General features: G+C 40.6%; 2 protein-coding genes across 6 annotated transcripts in view; one reads left to right on the top strand and one right to left on the bottom strand.

Moving 5' to 3' along the window:
* Positions 1-3,855, bottom strand: part of prepl (prolyl endopeptidase like) — a 102,252-nt gene extending 98,397 nt beyond the window's left edge. For all 3 annotated transcript variants that reach the window (XR_011355629.1, XR_011355628.1, XM_069931085.1), the window contains exon 1: positions 2,655-3,855. Coding sequence is in view for 1 of the 3 variants with exons in the window: in XM_069931085.1 (XP_069787186.1) it covers positions 2,655-2,918 (264 nt within the window). In the remaining 2 variants the exon portion in view is untranslated. The remainder of the gene's footprint in view (positions 1-2,654) is intronic.
* Positions 3,856-3,888: 33 nt separating this feature from the next.
* Positions 3,889-24,552, top strand: part of camkmt (calmodulin-lysine N-methyltransferase) — a 512,353-nt gene continuing 491,689 nt past the window's right edge. For 2 of the 3 annotated variants that reach the window (XR_011355630.1, XM_069931088.1), the window contains exon 1: positions 3,889-4,653. Coding sequence is in view for 2 of the 3 variants with exons in the window: in XM_069931088.1 (XP_069787189.1) it covers positions 4,513-4,653 (141 nt within the window). In the remaining variant the exon portion in view is untranslated. The remainder of the gene's footprint in view (positions 4,654-24,552) is intronic. The other variant, XM_069931087.1, reaches the window with a different exon arrangement.

The raw sequence follows: 24,552 nt of genomic DNA on the forward strand, positions 1-24,552 counted from the left end.
GATTCCATTTTTTCCTATGGGCGTGGCAGAATTAACACTAAATGTTAGTGCAAAGATAAACTGTACACAGTGTGAACATGTAAACAATCAAATGTAAACAAACTGACTGCGCAATACAGAGAGCAAAGAAAATCAATAAAGTGCTCAAGCAAGAGTCCTTAAATTAGTCCCTGATTGAGTTTGTTGAGGAGTCTGATTGTAGAGGGGTAGCAGCTTGTAGAGTAGAGAGCAGCTTGGAGGGGTAGCAGATTATAGAGGGGTGTGAGTCTTGTGGCACCTATACCTCTTGAGAACAGAGTGTGTGCTGGATGGTGAGGGTCTTTGATGATTGCTGCTGCCCTCTGACAACAGCATTCCCTGTAAATGTACTCAATGGTGGGTAGGTTTTGCCTGTAATGTCTTGGGCTGTATCCTTTTGGTGTTCCCATACCACATTGTGATGCAGCTGGTCAGCACACTTTCCACCACACATCTGTAGAAGTTTGCCAGGGTTTATGACGTCAAAGGAAGTAGAGGCGCTGATGTGCTTTCTTCATGATGCCATTGGTGTGTTGGGCCCAAGAAATATCCTCTGAGATAGTGACTCCCAAGAACCTAAATTTGCTCACCCTCTCCACCTCTGATTCCCCCTAATTATCTGATCACTGGATTGTATACCTCTGGCTTTCCTTTCCTGAAATCAACAATCAACTCCTTAGTTTTGGTGACAATGAGTGCAAGGTTGTTGTTGGTGCACCATTCAGCCAAATTTTCAATCTCAATCCTGTATGCTGACTAATCCCTTTCCTTTATACAGCCCACTACTGTGGTATCGTTGGCAAATTTGTAGATAGTTATTGTCACACCGAGCAACACAGTTGTAGGTGTAAAGTGAGTAGAGCAGGGGCTAAAAAAACAGCCTTGTACTGATGAAGATTGTGGAAGAGAAGTTCTCACCAATTTTCATCGATTGTGTTCTGGAGGTGAGGAAATCTATGATCCAATTACAGTGGGGTGTTAACCTCTAAGTCTTGGAGTTTGTTGATCAGTTTTGAGGGGATGATGGTGTTAAATGCCAAACTGTAGTCAATAAAATCATGATTGTTGCATTCAATTTTAAGTATTATGTTAATCCCATACTTTAAAGTCTTAAAATTATAAATAAATTGGGAACTGTAGATAGTTTAAAATAGGAATATCAATGTATCCCTAGGCAGTATTTGACTAAGTATAGCCTTCATATAAATGTCTGGAATCATGCATTGCATAAAGGAAGGTTGTGGGGTTCATCATTCTTGCCCCAGGTAATCATTTCAAAAATTCCTAGAGAAGTGTTCTGGGCTCATCCATCTTTGGTTGCTACTTCAGAGACCTTCCTTCCATGACAAGGTTGGAAATTTTCTCTGGTTGCACAATGTTCATTCCACTTTTAACTCCTCAGCAAAATAGGAATCTCTGCCTTCAAGTGGAAAGACCTGAACAACACTCAGGGAAGAGCAGATAAGTAGCAAGCAACACTGGCTAGCACTATGCAATAGCTAACTACACCTCAAATATGTTTAACCATGGCCACATCTATCCTATCATCATCCTGCAGGGAGGGGTCACTGTTAACAGGACCAGCCACATAATTACGATAACTACACAAACTGACCTAGTCTTGCCACCAGCAATTCACACCAAGAATGAGATTAAAACTATGTAGATTATATTCACCATCAGCCCTCAGGAGCTCAGCATCAGAAATAACAAAAAGTCCATGTGCCTGGATTAAAATTATAAAGGCTTTAGAGGAGACAGATTGAAAACCTAGGAGCTGATTTCAGACTTTAGGAAGGGAAAATCAGAGGTGTATGATCCAATGATCATTTGGGGAATCAGAGGTGGACAGGATGAGGAAATTTAAATTCCTCAGAGTCACTATAATCAGGGGACCTTTCCTGGATCCAACATATGAATGTCATCATGAAGAAAGCATGTCAGCTCCTCTACTTCCTCAGGAGTTTGTGGAGGTTCGGTATGAAATCAGAAGCATTGGCAAACTTCTACAGTTAAGTTGTGGAAAATGTGTTGACTGGCTGCATCATGGCCTGGCATGAGGGTACCAATACCCCTGCAAAATCCTGCAAAATGTAGGCAAATCTCTCCCCTGCATTGAGAAAATCTACATGGAATGCTGAGCAGCAGCAATCATTAAGGATCCACATCACCCAGGATGATGGCAAAGAGGTATAGGTGTCACAAGTCTTGTACCATCAGGTTTACAAATAGTTGAGACCTCTCCACCAACAGACTCCTAAATAGACTCATTTAAGGACTCTTAGTTCACACTGAATATTTTTTTTCCCTATTTGTACAATCAATTTGTTTACATTTCTCTCTTTTGTATAAAATACATAACCTTTTTTTGTACAGTTTGCACTATTAATAAATAGAAATTCTGTCTGGCCCGCAGGCAAATGAATCTTAGAGTACGTATGGACTCTGACAATAAATTTGAACTATGAATTAAATTTGATGGTTAAGGTCAAAGTTTACTGAAGACATAAAGATTCCAGGAGAAACTAATTTGTCATGACCAAAAGTGTAATCGTGAAATGTATCAAACTATTACACAGTCATATTAACACCCTATTAAGTGATGAGCAAGTTCAAACCAACGGGGTTATACTCACCCAGTTGTTAAAAGTTTGACAGAAACTATTTTTTTCCTTTTCTGGACGGTTACAGCTTTTCACAAACCCGTTGACTCCCCAACTGTTGGGCCAAATTTTATTGAAGCCTCTCTTCAAACCACATGGAGCTGTTGTGATGCACTTTGCTTGGAAACCTAATTTGATGTTTTCAACCAAAATCACCACGCGAAGCATTTTCATCTCGACCCTCTGGCTGTCAGTCACAAAACAGGGAGGTAAAACACGAAAGTCTCCAGACACCATGATTGAAGTAAAAACAAAATGCTGGAGAAACACAGCTGGTCAAACCTGGTCCTTTATATAGCAAGGTAAAAAGAACATAACTGACGTTTCGTGCTTGAGCCCTTCATCAAGGTATGGAAAAATGTCGCCAGGCATCCGAACAAAAAGGTCAAGGGGTGGAGGGAGGTGTGGTGGGCGCAGCATGGTTGCAGAGGCTTTTTCCTCGTCGCCTGCCGACATTTTTTCCACACCTTGATGAAGGGCAGGGTCGGGTCCAGGGCATTTCCATCGGATGGAGGGGGAAGCGACGCGAGTGGCCCCGTTCTTCCAATCCACTGCGCATGCGCCCTCTGGCGCTAGCGCACATGCGCAAAAAGCATGGCTGCTCACGGCCGACGGACACCAGGATGCCGCATTTCAGCACCTTGATAACCCTCCTGGGAACCCAAATGCAATTACCGGCGCAAAGGTGGGTGCTGGAAGCACCTTTTAAATTGCGGGGAATGACCCATTAAATTGCCGGGGGGGGGGGGGGAAAGGAATATCCCACCACTGCATCACGTCCTCACAGAAGTCCTGCTGGATGTTCCGATGCACGCACGCAAGTGCTGATGTCACCGAGAATAAGAGGGTCTGGTGTTTTCGTTTTCAAGCCGCCTGTGGATGCGACCTACGCAAGTTTAACTGGGTTCCCTGACTACCTTTGAGGGAGGTCAGGGACCCGGTTGGATTCCAACCGGGTCAGACCCTTTCTGACTGGGGCAATTTGCCCGGTTAACTCCATTTTACACGGCCGTTTGAAAGGGTCTGTGGTAAGTGCCCCCTCACCCCCAAATAGAGAGAGAGATTAACGACCGGCTGGAGGTGGCAGCAGGAGGCCAGATTACCCAAAAGCCGGACTGTCCAGCCTCAAACCGGACATCTGGCAGTCGCAATACCTCGTTTGGCAGGAATCCCCCTCCCCCTCCCCCCCTCCCCCTCCCCCTCCCCCCTCCCCTGATTAGGGCTCAAGCCCGAAACGACGGGCTGTACATCTTTGCTAATCTAAAGGACACTCTTTGACCTGCTGAGTTGCTCCAGCGCTGTGCTTTTAAAACAGAGCAGTGAATCGGCGACGTTAAAGCCGACGCTCTTCGAGGGGAAGTCGAGAGCTCTCTTCATTCCGAAAAGATGTGGCCACATCCATCAATAACAATTCAAACGCAAATAATCACGAACGGGTCCCCCCGCGCCGCCCACCTGCGAGCGCACCGTTGCAGATGCGCGCAGCCGCCGGTCCGAGGCAGGAGCAATCAATCGCTGCCGCCCCCTCACGTCGATTTCCACTCCGGCTCGATCGCTCTGGGCTGCAGCGCCTGCTCACCGGAAGTGAAACAAATGCACGCGAGCCGACTGTGACTTACTTTCTCTCCCCTCTTTCCACCCCCCTCATCATTTCTGTGCCTTGAAACGACCGGGAACCTTGTGAGCGGAACCACAATCATCGGATCACTGTGAAACATGGGCTGTTTCGGTCACCCAAAGGCTCTGTGGTAGTTCGTCGCCGAGACACTTTTGGCAGCTTGTTGGCCAGTCACCAACCAGTTGATTGCCTGAGTACCCCCACCCCGCGCCGATGGAAGGGGACCCCGGCGATGAGAATGCGGCGCCCTGCTCCCAACCCGCTGCTGACCGGGGCTGCCATGGCAACGGCACGGCGTGCGGGCTGCTCCCGGACACTGGCCTGGCCAAAGACCGGTGGAAACTGCTGCAGCGGGTAAGAAACCAACCATCGGGGTGTTGTCACCGGCCATAATGGTTATCATCAAACAAGAGGGCAGTGAAAATTATGCATTTATGTCATTTTTTCAAAAAAATGAAGTCAAACATTACAGTTTCGATCAATAAATCAGTTGATTTATACCATGGAGATATAGGATTGAAGAGCAAGGAATAATGGAAACGGCCATGGCTTGCAGCAGTATCAAAATCTGTGTTTTTAAATTAGATGTGCACGATGAGATTCGTTTTTAGCTTCATTATTTCAGCTCTGCTTCGCAAGTGTTGTTGACATTGGTCATTCTTCCATTAAAAAAAACCCCTCAATCCTCTGTTTTGCAAATGATCAGTTAAGGTGTCCTCTCTCTCTTTTCGTGAAGACATTTCCACCACTCCAGTGTGCATCCATGATCCTCTGAGCCCCAGGTCTGACTCCTTTCATTCAGGTTTCCATCCATATCGTAGCACAGAAAAGGCTCTAACTGAATTCACAAATGTTTGTATGTGGCCTTCTCTACTGCCAGGGTGAGGCTAAGAGCAATCTACAAATCGCTGCCAAGAGTGCTGAATTCGCAGAGATTTTGTATGACATTGGCAGATACATAATGGAAAGTGTGCTGACTGGCCACATCACAGTCCGTTATGGGGGCACCAATACCCCTGAGTTTAAAACCCTGCAAAAGGTAGTCAATTCTCATTCTTACATTATGTGGCCTATATTCACTCGCTACCGTGGCACAACAGCTTGCCCAAATGATCTCCAGAGTCTGTACTGATGATGGCTTTGAAGGGTGAGGATTAGGCACAGAATATGTTACTTAAAAGATCATTAGAGAGGTGTGTGACAAGTTTCAGAGGTTAGTGATTCATGATTGTCAACGATGAAAGCTGAAGGATAGCCACTTTAAAGATGAGCAAAATATGAGATACAAACATTTTTTGGAAATCAAATTGTGGAATAGAAAGCTATCTCTGTAAAATGAGGGATGAATTCTATGGCTAATTTATTTTGGATGTCAACGAGAATGGATAGATGGGGTCAGCAATGTTAATGACTCAGTACTCTCAGTACTCTGAGAAACTCTGCTGGACAGAATAATGGAGAACATGAGGATGTGACTTGAAGAAGGGAGTGGAATAGAACCATGTTTAGTGGAACCCCACCAGCAATTGACTTGGAGAAACTGAAAGGAGAACATTGCATTGAAGAGAAAGTAGATTCAGTAGATGATAAGAGCCTATGGTATAACAGGAAACATACTAGTGTGGGTGGAGCATTGGATGATTGGCAGAAAGCAGAGAGCTGAAACACAGGGATCATATTCTGGTTGGCTGCCAGTGCTGATGGTGTTCCACAGGAGATGGTGTTGGGGCCTCTTCTTTTTGTGTTGTATATTAATGATTTAGATTATGGAATGAATGGCTTTATGGCCAAGTTTGCAGATGATACGAAGGTAGGTTGAGGAGCAGGTAGTGTTGAGGAAACAGAGAAGCTGCAGAAGGACTTGGACAGATTAGGAGATTGGGCAGAGAATTGGCAAATGAAATACAATTTTGGAAAGTGTAGTCATGTACTTTGGTAGAAAAAAATAAACTGACAGATTATTTTTTTAAAAATGGGGATAAAATTGAAAATACCCAGATGCACAGGGGCCTGGGAGTCCTCATGCAGAATAGCATGAGATAAACTTGCATGCTGAGATGGTGGTGAAGAACTCAAGAGGAATAGAATACAAGAGCAGGGATGTGATTTTTGAGGCTTTATAAGGCACTTGTGAGTCCTCACTTGGAGTATTAGAGCAGTTTTGGGCTCTTATTTTGGAAAGGATGTAATGACTTCGGAGAGGGTTGAGAGTAGTTCACAAATGATTCTGGGATTGAAAGGGTTCTCATTTGACAGCTCATTGCCTGTACTCATTGGAATTTCAGAGGATGAATCTTATTGAAACATTTTGAATGTTGAAAGACGTGGATAGAGTAGATGTAGAAAAATTGTTTCCCATGCTGGGAGAGTCCACTTGGAATAGAGAGGCAGAAGAATTTCTTTAGCCAGAGGATGGTAAACCTGTGGAATTTGTTGCCACTGGTGGTTGTGGATGCCAGGTCATTGGGTATATTTGGCAGAAATTGATAGGTTTTTGATTAGCCAAAGTACCAAAGGTTATGAGGAGAGGCTGGGAAGTGAGGCAGAGTGGGAAAATGGATTAGCTCATGATAAGGTGGCAGGGCAGACTCGATGGGCTGAATAGCTTATTTCTGCTCTTATGTTTTACGTGATTCAATGTTGTACTTGAACAAACAGCAGTTATGAAGAAACACAGAACAAATTCCATTTTGTGCTACAGGCGGTATTGCAGAAGACCACTGTGGTCCTGGAAAACCGCCCCTTTCACATTGCCGATTACATGTGAGATGAACCGGATAACGGTTCAGTACCTGGTAATTGTGTGGTGTGATATGACCCTTTTCAAGCAGTCTCTGACACTTGGTGGGGGCAAGTGTCAGAACCCAGGCATGTTAACTCACTAATTGCCTTCTGGTGGTGTGAAAGCACAACCTGCTCTTGCATCGTCACTGCTGGACCCCCCCCCCCCCTTAAAATGCCGGGTTGCTGATTAAACAGTGGGAAAGTCTCCTGAGTGCAGCATGCCTAGTAAGTTTGCCCACTTCCTAGGAGAGTTGGCAGTGTGAAATGTGAAAGTGAGTAAATACAACACCAATGAAGGCAGATTAATTGGAAAACATAAATAAAACATTGAAGTTGAAAACCTAGAAAGATTTGTTGTTCACTGTTGTGTGTGTAATCTGGCCATCACTAAAGATTTATTTGCAAGCATATGTGATGATCTCCTAAAGACAGAGAAGCAGACTGACTTTATGACATAAATGATAAATATTAATGTTGACTAATACATGTGAAAGTATTAAGGTGAGCAAATGATGTTAGGAATTACTACCATTGGATATCTTATCTCAAGTTGTAAATGAGAAATGTGGGTCTACCACATTGATAAATATGATATTGAAGAAAGGAAAATTCACTGATTGTAACGAGTAGCCTGGTCATTTTCTTGCATCAGGCAAGGTATACTCATCTTCTCTTAGGCAGTTGATAGTTTCCACAGAAAAGAGCAAGCTGGTGTGTGGATGGAGCAGGTTTTCCAGATCCGACCTAAACAAAACTTAACAGAAATAAATAAACTTGTGGCAATTTCTGTGGGAACATGGAATTCCTCTCCATGTAATCAACATCCTGAAAAAGCTCCTGCTATATCGGGAATACATCAAGTATTGATCACAATACTTCATTTTCCAAGCTAATCCTTGAGTCTCTGAATCTTCCTTTTGGGCTTCTCAGTGGTTTTCAATAGTCCATTTCTCAATCATTGACCAAATAGAAATTGCATGATTTTATTGAATCTCTTGGTCAAATTTACTACTGCCACATCAGGTGGTGGTATTGACAGTTTATTTCCAAAGACAGCTCCTTGCAGTAGTTCAACAATTATTTAGCAATTATTTCACTCTCACAAATGTTTCACTTTCAAAACAATGATAGACAACTTGATTTAAAAGGTTGCTGCATAGGGAAAGAATTATCATCCATATAACAATTGCAGTACAGAAACAGGCCATTTTGGCCCTTCTAGTCCATGCCGAACACCTACTCCCACCCAGTCTCATTGACCTGTACCCAGCCCACATCTCTCTCGTCTATATACCTATCCAACTTTTTCTTAAATATTAAAATTGAATTCGCATCTACCACTTTGGCTGGAAACTCATTCCACACTCCCACCACCCACTGTGAAGAAATTCCCCCTCATGTTTTTCCCCTAAATTTTTCCCCCTTCAATCTCAATCCATGGCCTCTTGTTTGAATCTCCCGAACTATAATGGAAAAAAGCCTGTCCAACATTGACTCTATCTGTCCCCCCCCTCATAATTTTAAATACCTCTATCAAATCACCCTTCAATCTATGCTCCAGGGAATAAAATCACAGATTGCTCAACCTTTCCCTGAAACTCAAGCCCTGAAACCTGTTCCCTGTTCAATTGTTTATGCTATTCTGATCTTGCATTTTTGCCTGTTCTGACCTCATTTTTATCAATGGGTGTATTAAGTTTAAACTTAGGGTTTAGTCAGGGTTATTCTTTCATAATTTGCAATTATGGCATTTAAATTTTTATCTTTGCCAAAATATTGGGGTTAATGACAGTTATTGCTGAGGACCATTTCTACAAACTGCAACTTTAAATTTAATTTATGAAAAAATGTTTAGACAGATAGCAGGGTAATAAGCATTTTGGGCCACTAACCCAGGTCGCCCAATTACACCCAATTGACCTACACCTCCTGGTATGTTTTGAACAGTGGGAGGAAACCAGAGCCCCTGGGGAAAGCCCACACAATTTGGATCCTGGTTCTGAGAGTTTAATTTCCGAGAAATTATAGGTACAGTTTTATTGCAAGTTTGTATTTGAAGAAGACAAATTGCATAAAACTTTGTTTGATAAATTTAGGACTTTAAAGTTCTTGTGCTTTTGCTTTATTATAATTGTTCCCTAAATTTTAAAGCAAAGGACTTTATAACCTTACTTGATTATTCATCAGTTTAGAACACCTTGACTGTTGGTTTTTATGTTGCATTACTAAAGTGTGATTAAAATTTTAATTGCAGCTTGCTCAGTGTTTGGGTTTCCATATTATCAATTTCAAATTAGTCTTTTCAATTGCTTTTATTACCTTCTTTAACAACCTATTGGCTAATTGGCCTGAAGAAATGTGAAAAGAAGTGAAAATGTTTCTGACATTGCCACTAAGGTTATCACACCAGAGGGAAAAACAGCAGAAGAAAACAAAACAGTGCAAACCTCAGAGACTAAGAAGAGCAGTCTTGGACAAAAGAGCTCTTGCAGCATGCCAGTATGTCACAGTGCAATACCTGTCAATGACGAGATTGCATGTCAGCAGGCAAGCAGATCCTCATCCAAATCACCCATCGAGATCTTGGTTGGCTATAGTTGGCTATACATTCATCTCTGACTTTCCAAGCAAGGATGGTGATCCTGTCTGCAGTAACAAAAGCCTTTGTTATTTTTAAAACAACTCAATGAAATCTCTTAACTTTTCCCACTGCAGCAGAAATAATTTTTAAATATTTCACATCTCCATAGTTTTCCACTTCTATCACTAGTTTTTGGTAAAGTGCTGTACAATTTCCATGGCCATAATAATCTTTCAATAATTGAGTTGCCTCATCTGCAGTTACAATTTTGTGCTTAGCTAGTGTTTGGACAAGATTCATCATTGCTTCCTTGTTCTCGTGCCTATTTTCTGTGGTATCATTGTTTTCTTTTTGTGCTGAGGCTAAAAATGATCTTTTCCCACTGTTTTTTTGGGTGTGATTCTATTTTTGAGCCCCTAGGTGTCTCTGTTTAACCATTGTGCATCATTTCTTTTAAAATGCAACATACCAGCAATCACAAAATCTTGTCAAAGCCATGATCCAGTGGAAGGGAGACCAGGATAATTGGAGAGCAAACTGCTGTGTGAGTCTTACTACATAGGCTGAGGCACATATGTTCTTGCACACTGCCTTTTTGCATAACTACCACACCCACACTAACCTCTTTACACAATTCTTAGTCCCTTAAATTTTTTTTTGAGCTCACACTGCCACATTACTAACTCCTCATTCCTGGAATCACTGCAGTAAATCTTTTGTGCAGTTTATTTTCAAAAAGTAACATCCTTGTTACATATAATCATATAACTGTTTACGGCGTGGAAACAGGCCATGTCGGCCCTTCAAGTCCACGCCAGTTCACTTGAACAACTCCACTAGCTCTCTGCTCTCTGCCCATAACCCTCCAACCCCTCACATCCATGTACACAACCAACCTTCTCTTAAATGACAGAAGGGACCCTGCCGCAACTATCTCTTTTGGAAGATCATTCCATTCTGCCACCACTCTCTGAGTGAAAAAGCATCCTTTAATATTTCACCTGAAGTTTTGCCCCTTTACCCTCTTGTGCAGGGTATACTTACAAAAGGAAAAAATCATTGGTGGGAGTTGTCTATGGCCCACCAAATAACAATAGCACAGTGGCACAGGCAATTAACTGAGAATGGAACTATAGTTGTTGTGGGGAACTTTAATTTCCACGTAGATTGGGAAAATCAAGTTGGTCGAGGGAGTCTGGAGGATGACTTTATAGAATGTATCCGTGATAGCTTTCTTAAGCAGCATATTTTAGATCTAGTATTGTGCAATGAGATAGGTAAAATTATCGATCTAGTAGTTAGGGACCCTCTTGGAAAAAGTGATCATAGTACGATTGAATTCCTTATACAGATGGAGGGTACAATAGTTAGATCTAAAACTAGAGTATTATGCTTGAACAGGGGAGACTACAACAGGATGACGGAGAAATTGGTCAGCATGGACTGGGAGCACAGGCAAGTTGGCAGAACAGTTGAGGAACAGTGAAAGACTTTCAGAGATTTTTCACAGTGCTCAACAAATATATATTTCCATTAAAAATAAGGACAGTAAGAGAGGTAAGAGTCTGCCTTGGTTAACTAAGGAAATAAAGGAAAGTATAAAATTAAAAGCTCATGTGTACAAAGTAGCCAAGAGTAGTGGGAAACTGAAGGATTGGGAAAACTTTAAAAGGCAACAAAGGGCAACTAAATGGGAAATAAGGAAAAGGAAGAAGGATTATGAAGGTAAATTTGCACAAAATATAAAAACAGATTGCAAAAAATTTTATAAATATATAAAAATGGAAGAGGGTGACTAGAGTCAACATAGGCCCCTTTTGAAGATGAGAAAGGAGGTTGATATTGAGTAATGTGGAAACGGCTAATGAACAGGTATTTTGTGTCAGTCTTCATGGTGGAAGACATGTCCAGCGTGCCAAAGACTGATTTTAGGGATACAAAGGGAGGTGAGGGCCTTGATAAAATAATTGTTTCACAAAAGATAGTGATGAGAAAAATAATGGGACTGAAGGCAAACAAATCCCCTGATCATGATGGGATGTATCCCAGGGTACTAAAGGAAATGGCGGGAGTTATAGTCGATGCGTTAGTAGTCATTTACCAAAATTCTCTAGATTCTGGGCAGGTCCCGACAGATTGGAAGACAGCAAATGTAACACCACTTTTGAAAAAGGGATGTAGGCAGAAGACGGGTAACTATCGGCCAGTTAGCTTAATGTCTGTAGTCGGGAAAATGCTTGAAGCTGTCAGTAAGGATGAAATAGCGAGACATTTAGAAAGAAGGGGTTCCATCAGGCAGATGCATCATGGATTCATAAAGGGCAGGTCTTGTTTGACAAACTTGCAGGAGTTCTTTGAGGGTGCGGTAGATAGAGGGGAACAGGTTGATGTTGTATATTTGAATTTCCAGAAGGCGTTTGATAAGGTGCCGGACAAGAGACTTACTAATAAGATACAGATGAATGGAGTTGGGGGAAGTATATTGGCATGGATTTAGGATTGGTTAACTGACAGAAGGCAGAGAGTCTGGATAAATGGGTGTTTTTCTGATTGGCAGCCAGTGGTAAGTGGGGGGCCGCAGGGGTCCGTGCTGGGCCCGCAGCTGTTCATCATTTACATTGATGATTTGGAAGAACAGACAGAGTGTTGTGTAGCCAAGTTTGCGGATCATACTAAATTGAGTGGAAAAGCCAATTGTACAGAGGATGTGGAGAGGCTATAGAAGGATATAGTTAAATTAGGTCAGTTTTCGAAGGTCTGGCAGATGGAGAACATTAGTAAATGCAAGGTCATCCACTTAGATAGGAAAAATCGAAGCACAGATTATTATTTAAATGGTGAAAAACTGCAGCATGCTGTAGTGCAGAAGGACTTGGGAGTGCTTGTGCATTAATCGCAAAAAGTTGGGTTGCAGGTACAACAGGCTATTAAGAAGGCAAGTGGAATGTTGGCCTTCATGGTTAGAGGAATAGAATTCAAGAGCAGGGAGGTCATGCTGCAACTGTACAAGGTACTGGTGAGGCTGCACTTGGAGCACTGTGTGCAGTTCTGGTCTCCATACTTGAGGAAGGATATAGTGGCCTTGGAGGCAGTCCAGAGGAGGTTCACCAGGTTGACCCTGGAGATGAGGGGTTTGACCTATGAGGAGAGACTAAATTGCCTGGGATTATACTCATTCAAATTCAGAGGAAAGAGAGGGGTTCTTCTAGAAACATATAAAATTGTGAAAGGGATAGATAAGATAGAGGTAGGAAAATTGTTTTCACTGGTAGGTGAGACCAGAACTAGGGGTCACAGTCTCAAGATTCAGGGGAGTAGATTTAACTTAAGACGGAGATGAGGAAAAACTGTTTTTCCAGAGAGTAGTGAATCTGTGGAATTCTCTGCCCAGGGAAGCAGTTGAGGCTACTTCATTAAACATATTTAAGGATCAGTTAGATAGATTTTTACATAAAAAAGAAATTAAAGGATATGGGGAAAAGGCAGGAAGGTGGAGTTGAGTCCATGATCGGATCAGCAATGATCTTATTGAATGGCGGAGCAGGCTCGACAGGCTGAATGGCCGACTCCTGCTCTATTTATTTTGTTCTTATGATCTAAATTGTGGAGGCCAGTATTTGGTCTGTGCTTCAAGTGGACTTCAGTGAATGTAATACATGGGTTTATCTGGATTTTGTGCATATTTATGACTTTTTTTTCAATCTGCTCTGTAACTTTAAAAGAAGTGTAAACAAATAATTTCTGACTTTTCCATAATCAATTTCTTTTTTTAAATTTTTTTTTGTTTTTCAAAGACTTGTAGTGGCGGGCCAAGTGGGCGCATAGCACAGTATCGCGAACCGTCGCCGGTGCGGCTCACCAGTGAATGTGTGGAGTCAAGAGCCGGGCCGCTATGCACTCACCTGGGGAATGGACCACATACATGCGGTACTACCTGTTGAATAACAGCATGCTGGATTGCTATGCCTCTTTCTAGAGGGCACGGGGCACCCACTGTGTTTACTTTAGACACGTCAGCCCTGTGGATTGGCAGCAAACACATAGTGATGTCACCTCCCCCCGTCCCGTGGAGCCTGGGATGGGAGGGATATAAAAGAAGCATGACAAACTCAAATAAACAGTCTTTGGTTGACTAACCTTGTGTATGTGTGTTGATTTAGTAGCTCTACCGGAGTTGTCGCTACAAACTCATATAAATCTCAACAAACAACACAATCCCTTGCAATGATAGTATACAACAAACAGAATCTATGTTCCCCACTCCCCCCCCCCCCACCACATACCCTAATACAACAAAGAAAAGATTATATAAATTAAACAAATACAAAGGACCAAATATCAGAAACATCACAAGCCCTTAAGGAAACTTTAAGGAAAACCCAAAGAAACCTAAAATAAAAAAGATTATGAACAAAATATAAGAGCACGTCATCTGCGCATGATCCACTTCATTGATCTCAATCATTTCACTACTGGCATGGATTGTTGCATTTCCTTTCTTCAGAAGGGGTGTACAGGTAGTCTTCAACTTCCGACCTACATGAGTTACGTCCACCTGCACATACGACCAAAATTAAAAAATACTCTATTAAACCTACTGTATAAGTACATATTTGGTATTAAAAGTACTGTATACAGTAGTCCATGCTCCTGGTGTCAGCCCGAAGTCTTCGCTCCCCATTCCCCAGTGGTAGCCCGAGATCCCCATTCCCTGACTTATGACCAAACCTGAGTTACAACCAATCTTTTGGTCCCCATTATGGTCAAATGTCAGGGATGACCTGTAATTATATCTGCATTCCAAAGTGTTGCAGATAGGGTTGTCAAATCCTAACAAATGTCCCATATTTCCTCCTCAAATTCTACGTGATTTTCTCCAGGGGAATACAACTCTGCATTTCCGTATTCCGTCATGTAATATTTAGTTTGGAGTCTGACTTTCACGTGACTGCTATACATTTCCTGGCTACTGACAAGGTGACCTTCGCAAACTGAATTTAGTATCTGGCAGTTTAAAACTCATATCCATAATGTTTCCTAGAAGGTACAATTCTGGATCCTGTGGAAAATCCACTTTTGTAATTTTTTTACAGAATGTCCCCCAGGTCCTCCCAGAAGGATCTCTCCTTTGTACACAGCCAAGTTGAATGGATAAAGATTCCAATCTCCACACCACACCTAAAGCACATATCCAAAATTTCTGATTTAGATTTATATAATTTTTATGGTGTGAGGTGTCGTTGATGCAGGAAATTGTATTGCACCAATCTGTATCTGGCATTAATAACTGCTGTCATGCTGCCAGACACCAGGTTGACCAGCACCACTGATGAATTGTGCCCAAGTCTGTCTCCTACCCTTTCCTTGACTTGGGTAAGCCTGGCTTTGGGCCTTTACTTTGGAATAGGAGATACATCATAGAGATGAACTTGCGAATTAGAATCTCCATGCCACTACAGACAAGCAGGGCCATAGATAGTCCAATATTATCCCTTAAGAAAGATCTTATCTGAAGATAGCAGAAGAAAGTTTTATTAGAGAAATCATATTTATTCCTTAGCTGTTTGAATGACAATCCTTGATACACTTGATCCACTTCTGGCACCAGGTGTCCAGGATCTTATTATCCAGAGACATGGGTATTAATCTGTTCTGGGTCAAGGACATTTTAGGAGATATATATTTTTTATCATGTCTGAATTACAGGTTTTAATATGGGGTTATACATTTTCTTTGATATCAATTTAGTGTCCCTTTTATATATAAACTTTCCTGCTATCTTTTCTCCTACCATATGTAGTCCCATTTGTGCCCAGAAGGGGGTACCTCAAAGAATGAGGTGATAAATCTCAACTGGGCCGCCCAATAATATTTTTAAAAATCTGGCAATTTCAGATCTCCCAATTTATAATCCCTAATCAACTTTTCCATAGAGATTCTAGCCACTTTACCATTCCACAAGTACTTTCTGACACATCCATTGAACATCTTAAAGAATCCCTGTGGCAATGGAATGGGCAAGGATTGTAATCTTGGCATCATCTTCATTTTAATGCATTTAACTCTGCCCACCATAGTTATGGGTAGGGTTCTCCGTCTTCCGAGGTCCCCCTCAATTTTCTGGAGAAAGCGAGATCAGTGAGTTTATATAAATTGTGTAAATCCTTATCTACTTTAACCCCAAATATTTCATGTCCTTTGCAGCCATTTAAATGGACTCTCTTGTTGGTATTGTCTATAATGCCCCTTTGTCAAGGACATGATTTCACTCTTATCTAGATTTATCTTGTACCCAGAGACCTTGCCATAATCCTCCAATGTGATCGTCAGCCTGACCAATGATTACCCCCTCCCCCCACCCCAGTCTGTCAAATATGCTAACACATCATCCACGAATAAATTGATTTTACGCTCCTCCTGGCCCACTTTGAACCCCTTTATGCCTGGATCCTATCGGATGGTTTTTGCCAGTGGTCAATAGCTAGTATAAACAGTGGGCAGCCCTGCCTACTAGTCCTACCCAAAGTGAACCCTGGAGATATTTGCCCATTTATAATACATTTTTTTGAAAATGTTATTTTTCATTTGCATCTATAACAAATATAATATGATTCTCCATAATCATACACAATAATAAATGATGCAAAAATAATACATAATTTTATATTTTCTACTCCCCAAAAAAGTAGGAAAAAAAGAAAAAAATCTACCTGAATTTGTCATATATCATTAATTAAATTTCAAATTTACAAATATGATCTTACACCTCTAAGCTAACTAGGACGAGTTGGAGTGAGAGTAGTGGACGCTGTAGATGAACTTTTACCAATGAAATCTATATATGGTTTCCAGATCTTGTAAAAGTTTTCTGGTTGATTCCATAAATTAGATGTTATTTTCTCCAATGGTAATTCCATTTTCCATCTATTCAACCTCACATCATTGTCTAATTTCCATGTTACTGACATACATTTCATCGCTACTGCTACATTTAGAAACTTCCTCTTATAAATATCTAACTTCATATTATGAATATTGCATAGCAAAAATATTCTCAGATCTTTCAAAACTTGTTTCTTCATAATTTTCTCCAATAAAATACTCAAATTCCCCCCTCGTAATTTTTCTACATTTTCACATTGCCAAACAGCATGTAAAAAGGTACTTACCTCTTTATTACATCTAAAAAAAATGATCAGAGCAATTGGAATGAAGTCCATGTAATTTATGTGGAGTATAACTGAAAACCTCACAAAGATAAGCGTATACAGAGCCCTTGTCATACCCACACTCCTGTTCGGCTCCGAATCATGGGTCCTCTACTGGCATCACCTACGGCTCCTAGAACGCTTCCACCAGCGTTGTCTCCGCTCCATCCTCAACATTCATTGGAGCGCTTTCATCCCTAACGTCGAAGTACTCGAGATGGCAGAGGTTGACAGCATCGAGTCCACGCTGCTGAAGATCCAGCTGCGCTGGGTGGGTCACGTCTCTAGAATGGAGGACCATCGCCTTCCCAAGATCGTGTTATATGGCGAGCTCTCCACTGGCCACCGTGACAGAGGTGCACCAAAGAAAAGGTACAAGGACTGCCTAAAGAAATCTCTTGGTGCCTGCCACATTGACCACCGCCAGTGGGCTGATATCGCCTCAAACCGTGCATCTTGGCGCTTCACAGTTTGGCGGGCAGCAACCTCCTTTGAAGAAGACCGCAGAGCCCACCTCACTGACAAAAGGCAAAGGAGGAAAAACCCAACACCCTACCCCAACCAACCAATTTTCCCGTGCAACCGCTGCAACCGTGTCTGCCTGTCCCGCATCGGACTTGTCAGCCACAAACGAGCCTGCAGCTGACGTGGACATTTACCCCCTCCATAAATCTTCGTCCGCGAAGCCAAGCCAAAGAAGAAGAAGAAGAATATTGATGTAAAAAATTAAATTGTACCATTTGATATCTGACATTAATTATATTTGTTACACTCTCATAGCATAATTTTGACAATACCTTGAATTTGTATATTCCTTTTCCATCTTAATTTAGATTTAAATAAATCTTTTTTTTCTGCATAGTCTCTTGCAATTTTGTATACCTATTAGTAATAAATCTTTTAATAAACATATCAGTTATTAAATATTCAAATTGACTTTGTTCAGAAAATCTAAAATTCGATCCTAACTTTATTTTTAAATATGATTTAAGTTCATGATAAGAAAAAATAGTATTATTTGGTATATTGTATTTAACTTTCAATTGGTTAAAAGACAAAAACAAAACCCAAAAAACAATCCTTTACCCTTTTCATTCCACAATTATACCAAATATCAAAAATTGAATTATTAACTGTAAAAGGAATGAGGGTTTTGCTTTAATAACATTTTAGCTATTTGATAATTCTTCATTCCTCTTTTTACATTGGATTCCATTCCATACTTTTAATATATGTTTCAAAATTGGTGTATCTATTCTCCCTTACAACAGTTGTTCATGCCATTTATACAAAGTATGTTCAGAATTATTTTCTCCTATTTTACTCATTTCAATCTCTACCCACTCTGTTTTTTCACTTATCTGATAACAGGAGGATAAAAATCTAAGTTGAGCTGCTTTGTAATAATTTTTAAAATTAGGCATTTGTAGTACCCCCGATCATATTTCCATGTTAATTTTTCCAATGCCATCCTGGGCATTTTGTCCAAATAAATTTTCTTACATTTTTATTAAGGTCTTGAAAAAATGTTGTTGGTGCTGTTACAAGCCCAGAGGACCCCAAAACCCAGCAGCAATAGATATTTACCAAGACAAATGGTTAGTTAAACAAAAGTTGCTTTTAATTATCTTTAAACATTAAAACAGAATCACACTTTAACTTAACTAACCTAACTTAACCCCCTTCTAATTCTAAGCGCATGTGTGTGTAAGTTCAGATAAGTTCTTTGGTTCACAGTCCAATCTCACTTCTCATTCCTCCAAGTTCACTGGTTGCAGGCAATTCTTATACTGTGCACAGAATTTAACATTTATAAAATTCACCAGGCTTTGGTGCTTGAAATGTAAATGTTTACTGCTGAGGAAAGTTCTTTGTAGGTTTGCAGAGAGATATTTGTTGTTCCAGGATTTCCACCATTGAGGTACCATCTTTAGTCACCTCAATGTTTTGCTGATGAAACGTACCCCATCAGGGTACTCCAGATAACCTTTTTCTTTCCAAGAGAAACATCAGACACATAGCACTTCCAGCCATCCGCCACTCTGGAGTTTCTGTTTCAGTTCCAACCTGCTTGTTTCAGCTGTGACTGTTCAGTCTCTCTCTCTCTCTCTCACTTGCAAAAACCCCTTCCTTCTTCAGCAAACAATAGGAGTTAGTAAATAAGAACCCAGGAGTGACCTTTAAGTGAGCACTTTGCAGAAAGGTCAGAAGTATTGTAAAAATGTTCAACACAGACCTGTCTCCAGTCCATGCATTTCATGACATCATTTCAATTAGCTCCTACTTGTGAAATGTGCATAGCATTCTCCATAGTTTCTGTAAAGTCACTGAATATGAATTCTTCAGTATTTCAAATAAGATCTGTTTTAAAGTGTGTGTATGTATGCAACCTTCTCTAATTTTACGAATTTATCTCCCAAATATTCTATCACATTATCTCTTCTTATCATCTCTGCTAAAGATTCTATAGCCATCGGAAATTTTAAAAAAAAGTGATAATGCACAACCTTGTCTAGATTATCTTTCCAATGAGAAAGGTTTTGATATTTGTCAATTTGTAACTACTTTAGCCTTTGGGTGATTATATATCCAATTTATAAAGTTGATTGGAATTCCAAATATCTTCAAAACTTTAAATAAATAGTCTCATTCTAATCTATCAAATACTTTTTCTGCATCTAAAGCCAAGGCTACTGATGGAATTTTTTGTTTTTTGAGCTACATTTAATGAGCTTTAAAAACTTAATATTATCCACTGATCTTCTATTCTTGATGAAACCTGTTTGGTCCAAATTTTTCAATTTAGGTAAACATGTTGCCAACCTATTAGCTAGTAATTTGGACAAAATTTTATAATCTGTATTCAGTAATGATATTGTTCTATATGAAGATGGAAGCAAAGTATCCTTCCTATTTTTTTGGAATAACCGTTATTAATGCTGTTTTAAACGACTCCGGTAAATCACAGGAATCATTCATTTGATCTAGCAATTCCATAAATAAGGGGATCAATAACTCTTTAAATTCTTTATAAAACTCCGGAGAGAAACCGTCCTCTCCTGGAGCCTTATTATTTGGCATATATTTCTGTATCTGTATAAGAATTTGATAATTCAATCTTCTCACTATTTAGTTCTGGTAATATAATTTGTGATAAATATTGATCTATTTTATCTCTATCTTTCAAAGATTCCAATTGATATAATTTCTTATAAAAGTTCCTAAAAACATCATTAATTTGCTGTGTTTTGTACAAAAGACCTGATTGCTCTTTTGTGGCTTATATTGTTCTCGATACTTCCTCAGACTTTAGTTGCCATGCCAAAACTTTATGGGCCCTATCCCCCAACTCATAATATTTTTGTCGAGTTTGTCTTGTATCTCTCTCCACTTCATAGTCCCCACTAACTTGCTCAATATACCATACCATCCCTTACTATAGTTTTTCCAACACATCTAATAATCTATTCATCTTATCAAAATATGATAGATCACGTGCATTATAGGTTAAACCTTCCTCCCCCTTTAAACTCTCTTGAAACACAATGTAATTTCAGTTACAATAAATATATAATTTTCAGTTATATAATTCATTCAAGTATCAGCAACCACCTGTTGTTCTTTGCCAGGTAATGAATCGGTATATTCAAGGTTCCCCATAAGAAGTTAGTAAGGAAGGTGGAAGCATTGGGCATTAATGATGAAGTAGTGAGATGGATTCAACAATAGTTGGATGGAAGATGCCAGAGAGTAGTGGTGGAAAATTGTTTGTCAAGTGGAGTGCCTCCAGGATCCGTATTGGGCCCACAGCTGTTTGTCATATATATTAACAATTTAGATGATATGGTGGCAAATTGGATTAGTAAATTTGCAGATGATACAAAGGTTGGCAGTGTTGTGGACAGTGAGGAAGATTTTCAAAGCTTACAAGGTGATATAGGACAGTTAGAAGAGTGGGGTTGAAAGATGACAGATGGAGTTTAATACTGATAAATGTGAGGTGCTACATTTTGGTAGGACTAATCAAAATAGGACATGCATGTTAAATGGTAGACAATTGAGAAGTGCAATGAAACAAAGGGATTTAAGAGTCATGGTGCATAATTCTCTGAAAGTTGAATCACATGTGGGTAGGGTTTTGAAGAAGGCATTTAGTGTGTTGGCTTTCATAAATCAGAGTTTAGAACGCAGGAGTTGGGATGTTATGTTGAAATTGTATAAGGCATTGGTGAGGCCGAATTTGGAATATTGTGTGCAGTTTTAGTTGCTGAATTACAGGAAGGATACAAACAATATAGAGAGAGTGCAAGGGGGATTATTGAGAATATTTCCGGGGTTTCAGGGTTTGAGTTACAGGGAACAGTTGAGCAGCCTGGGACTTTATTCTTGGAGTGTAGAAGGTTGAGGAGTGATTTGATAGAGGTATTCAAAATAATAAGGGGGACAGATAGAGTCAATATGGATAGGCTTTTTCCACTGAGAGTTGGGGAGATTCAAACAAGAGGACATGGATTGCGAGTAAAAGGGGAAAAGTTTACGGGAAACATAAGGGGAAATTTCTTCAAAGGGTGGTGGGGGTATGGAATGAACTTCCAGCAGTGGAGGTAGAAGCGAGATCAATGTTAATGTTCAAGGATAGCTTGGATAGGTAGATGGACAGGAGAGGTGTGGTGGGTTATGGGCCAAATGCGGGTCAGTGGGACTAGATGGGAGATGATGTTAGGCATGGACTAGTAGTGTCAAACTGGCCTGCTTCTGTACTGTAAATGGTTTTTTGGTTATATACCTTTGCTTCATTAGGCTCTGTAAAAAATCTATTCCTCCCACCTGGGATGAATACTTTAAATACAGCAGGGTATCTCAAAACAAAGGCATAGCCTTTATTTCATAGCACATCTTTAACTGGATTAAACTCTTCGCTTTTTTAACAAATCAAAACTTGTGTCTGGATTTAAAAAAAATCTTATTTCCAATATAACTTAAAGGTGATTGTCTTCCTTTGCTGCCAACTCCGATATCTTCTCTCTTATTTAGTAGCGAGGGAATCTGACAGGTATTGGATGGGACCTTTGGACAGGCTGAGGTTTAGGTCTCATTCAATCTCCAAATCTCCCTGAAATTCAGCCTGATCCAAAGATTCCAGTATCCATCATTGCAGAAATGTTTTCATATCTTTACCTTCATCACCTTCTGAGTCCAATAATCTTGATGTTATTCCATCTACTAAAATTTTCCAAAATGTCTATTTTTTGCATTAACTGCTTGTATCTTCTTCATTTGATCCTTAAGATGGATCTCCTGTAGAAATACTATATCAGCTTCCCTTTTTTTTAAGGTGTGCCCGTTCATCCCATTTAAGTTAAAACTCACAAATTTAATTGCCTTATCCATTACCCCAGAGCCTCTCCATTATTTTCCTCCCCTTTTCCTTCTTTTTCCATGATACCTATCCTCCATCCAGCTTATCTTCCACGGATCTCTGATGCAGACGGCCATGCTCCAAGTAAAACCTAAACAAACAAAAAAAAACTAAAACCAACAAATCAGAAAAAGAAAAAGGTGAGAAATACCCCAAAATAATCCCACTCCCCCACATTCTCTTTGTACTCCTTGACCTCCCCTTCCCCTCCTGGCACCAATATCCAAGATGCTGGTGCCAACTCCTCCATTATTTTAGAGTGTGCCTACTCCACCCATCTACTCCTTCACTATTCTTTCCACCCCAACCTAGAACATCTCATATTAATTGTTAATTTAACTTTAACATTCATCTTTTAAACCAATAAAACATTCTCATCTAAATTCTTATCATGTACAATATTTACAACCAATTATTGCATTAATACCTCCTTTTATGCCTTTTTTCCCCCATTGGTATTTAGTCCTGTGAGTGTGTTTTATGTAACACACTGGAATCTCTAAAGAATTTCTTCTCCCCTCTAGGACTTTTTATTTTTAAAATTGCTGGGTGAAGGAGGGAGAATTCTATTCCTTTCTGTCTTAATTTTGTTTTAACTTGGTCGAATTCTTTTCTGCACCTTGGTGGTATAGCAGTAATGTTTGAATAGAAGAGGACTTTCCTCCCTCCGTATTCCGTCAGCCCCCCCCCCCCCCTTTCTTTCACTCCTACTGCTGCTGCCAGCAAAATTCTCTGTCTGCCCTGGTAGTGAAGAAATTTGACCAGGATGGAGCGGGGTAATTGATCTGGGTCTGGGTGGGGGGTGGCGACAGACTGGTTGGCCCTCTCAATTTCTCATTCTCCCTCAATTTTATCCCATCCCAGTACTTCTGGGAACCATTTTCTGAAGATTCCCACCGGATTTCTTCCATCTTCACCCTCCTCCACCCCCACTAGCTAATATTATTCCTTCTGCTAAAATTTTCCAGGGAGTCCGTCTTCTCCCATACCTTCTCCCTTTCCCTCACTCACACATCCATCTCACTTTCACTCTATTCCAATCTCTCCTTCACTCTTTCAAATTTACCTTGTGTAACTGTTACTCTCTCTGTTAGATTATCACTCTTTTATCACATTTTGACCCATAATGAATGCTTTTAATGTTTTTTTAAAATTTGCCCGATGGCCTCCATGATGTCCCTTATAGAGGGCATCGAGCCCTTGCCTCTTTACTTTCTTTTCCTGCTGTCTGTTGCCTCTTATCATTTTCTTCCTCCTTCTTTTTCCATCTGAATCGTCCTCCTCATCTTCTGATATCATCTGGCTATGGCTGCCTGTCTATCCCCATGCCTATCCAGTCGCCCTTTAAACACACAGCTTCATGTGCCCGACGTCGCTCCTGCCGCTCCGACAGCAGCTCCTTCCCAGCCCTCAAATGAATTACCCTTACCTGAGTTTTCATTCACCCTTCACCAGGTGAGACCCTTTCTTTCCAGGTGGTCCAAGGCTCCTCTCCTCTGCCGCCACCCTCTCCGCAGGCCCAGTCATTCCTCTGTCTGCGGGTCCTGCCTTCTCACATGCCCGATGGGGCTCCTGCTGCTTCAACTGTGGCTTTTCCTCAGTCCCCTCGTAAATCAGCCTTACCTAGGTTGCCTTTACTCACCCTTCTGGGTGAGCTCTCTTCCCATAGGGCGGTCTGGGGCTCCGCTCCTGTGGCCGCTGCCGCTTTTATTTTCTCTTCACTAGGGAGCTCTAAGTTCCACCTACTGTCTGCCATTTTGGATCCCCCCATAATAATTTTCTTCATGTATGTGATGCATTACAGAAAATGTAGCAATGCAACTCATCATTCTAAAAGTTTACAATATATGCGTACTGATTTTTGTACTGTGGGCTTACTCATGCTTTTCAAAACAGTATCTTTAAAAAAAAACAATCGATAGAAATGACTGGATAATCTGGATTTTTAACTTGATGTTGCTTGAGGAATAAATACTACCAAAAGCAAAGGTTGGCTGTTTTTCTTGAAATTGGAAACCATTTATTCTTGCAGGAGAGGAGAACAGCCATGGTCTAATCAGAGTATGTCTCTGATAGTGCAGCACCTCTCATAATATCATAAAGCCATAAGATATAGGAGCATAAGTAGGGCATTTGGCCCATTGAATTGGCTCTGTCATTTCAATGAGCTGATCCATTCTCTTACTCAGCCCCACTCCTCTGCCTTCTCCCTAACCTTTAATACCCTGACTATTCAGATACCTATCAATCTCTACCTTAAA

The sequence above is a fragment of the Narcine bancroftii genome, chromosome 4, assembly GCF_036971445.1.
Source record: "Narcine bancroftii isolate sNarBan1 chromosome 4, sNarBan1.hap1, whole genome shotgun sequence".
NCBI classification, from domain to species: Eukaryota; Metazoa; Chordata; class Chondrichthyes; order Torpediniformes; family Narcinidae; genus Narcine; species Narcine bancroftii.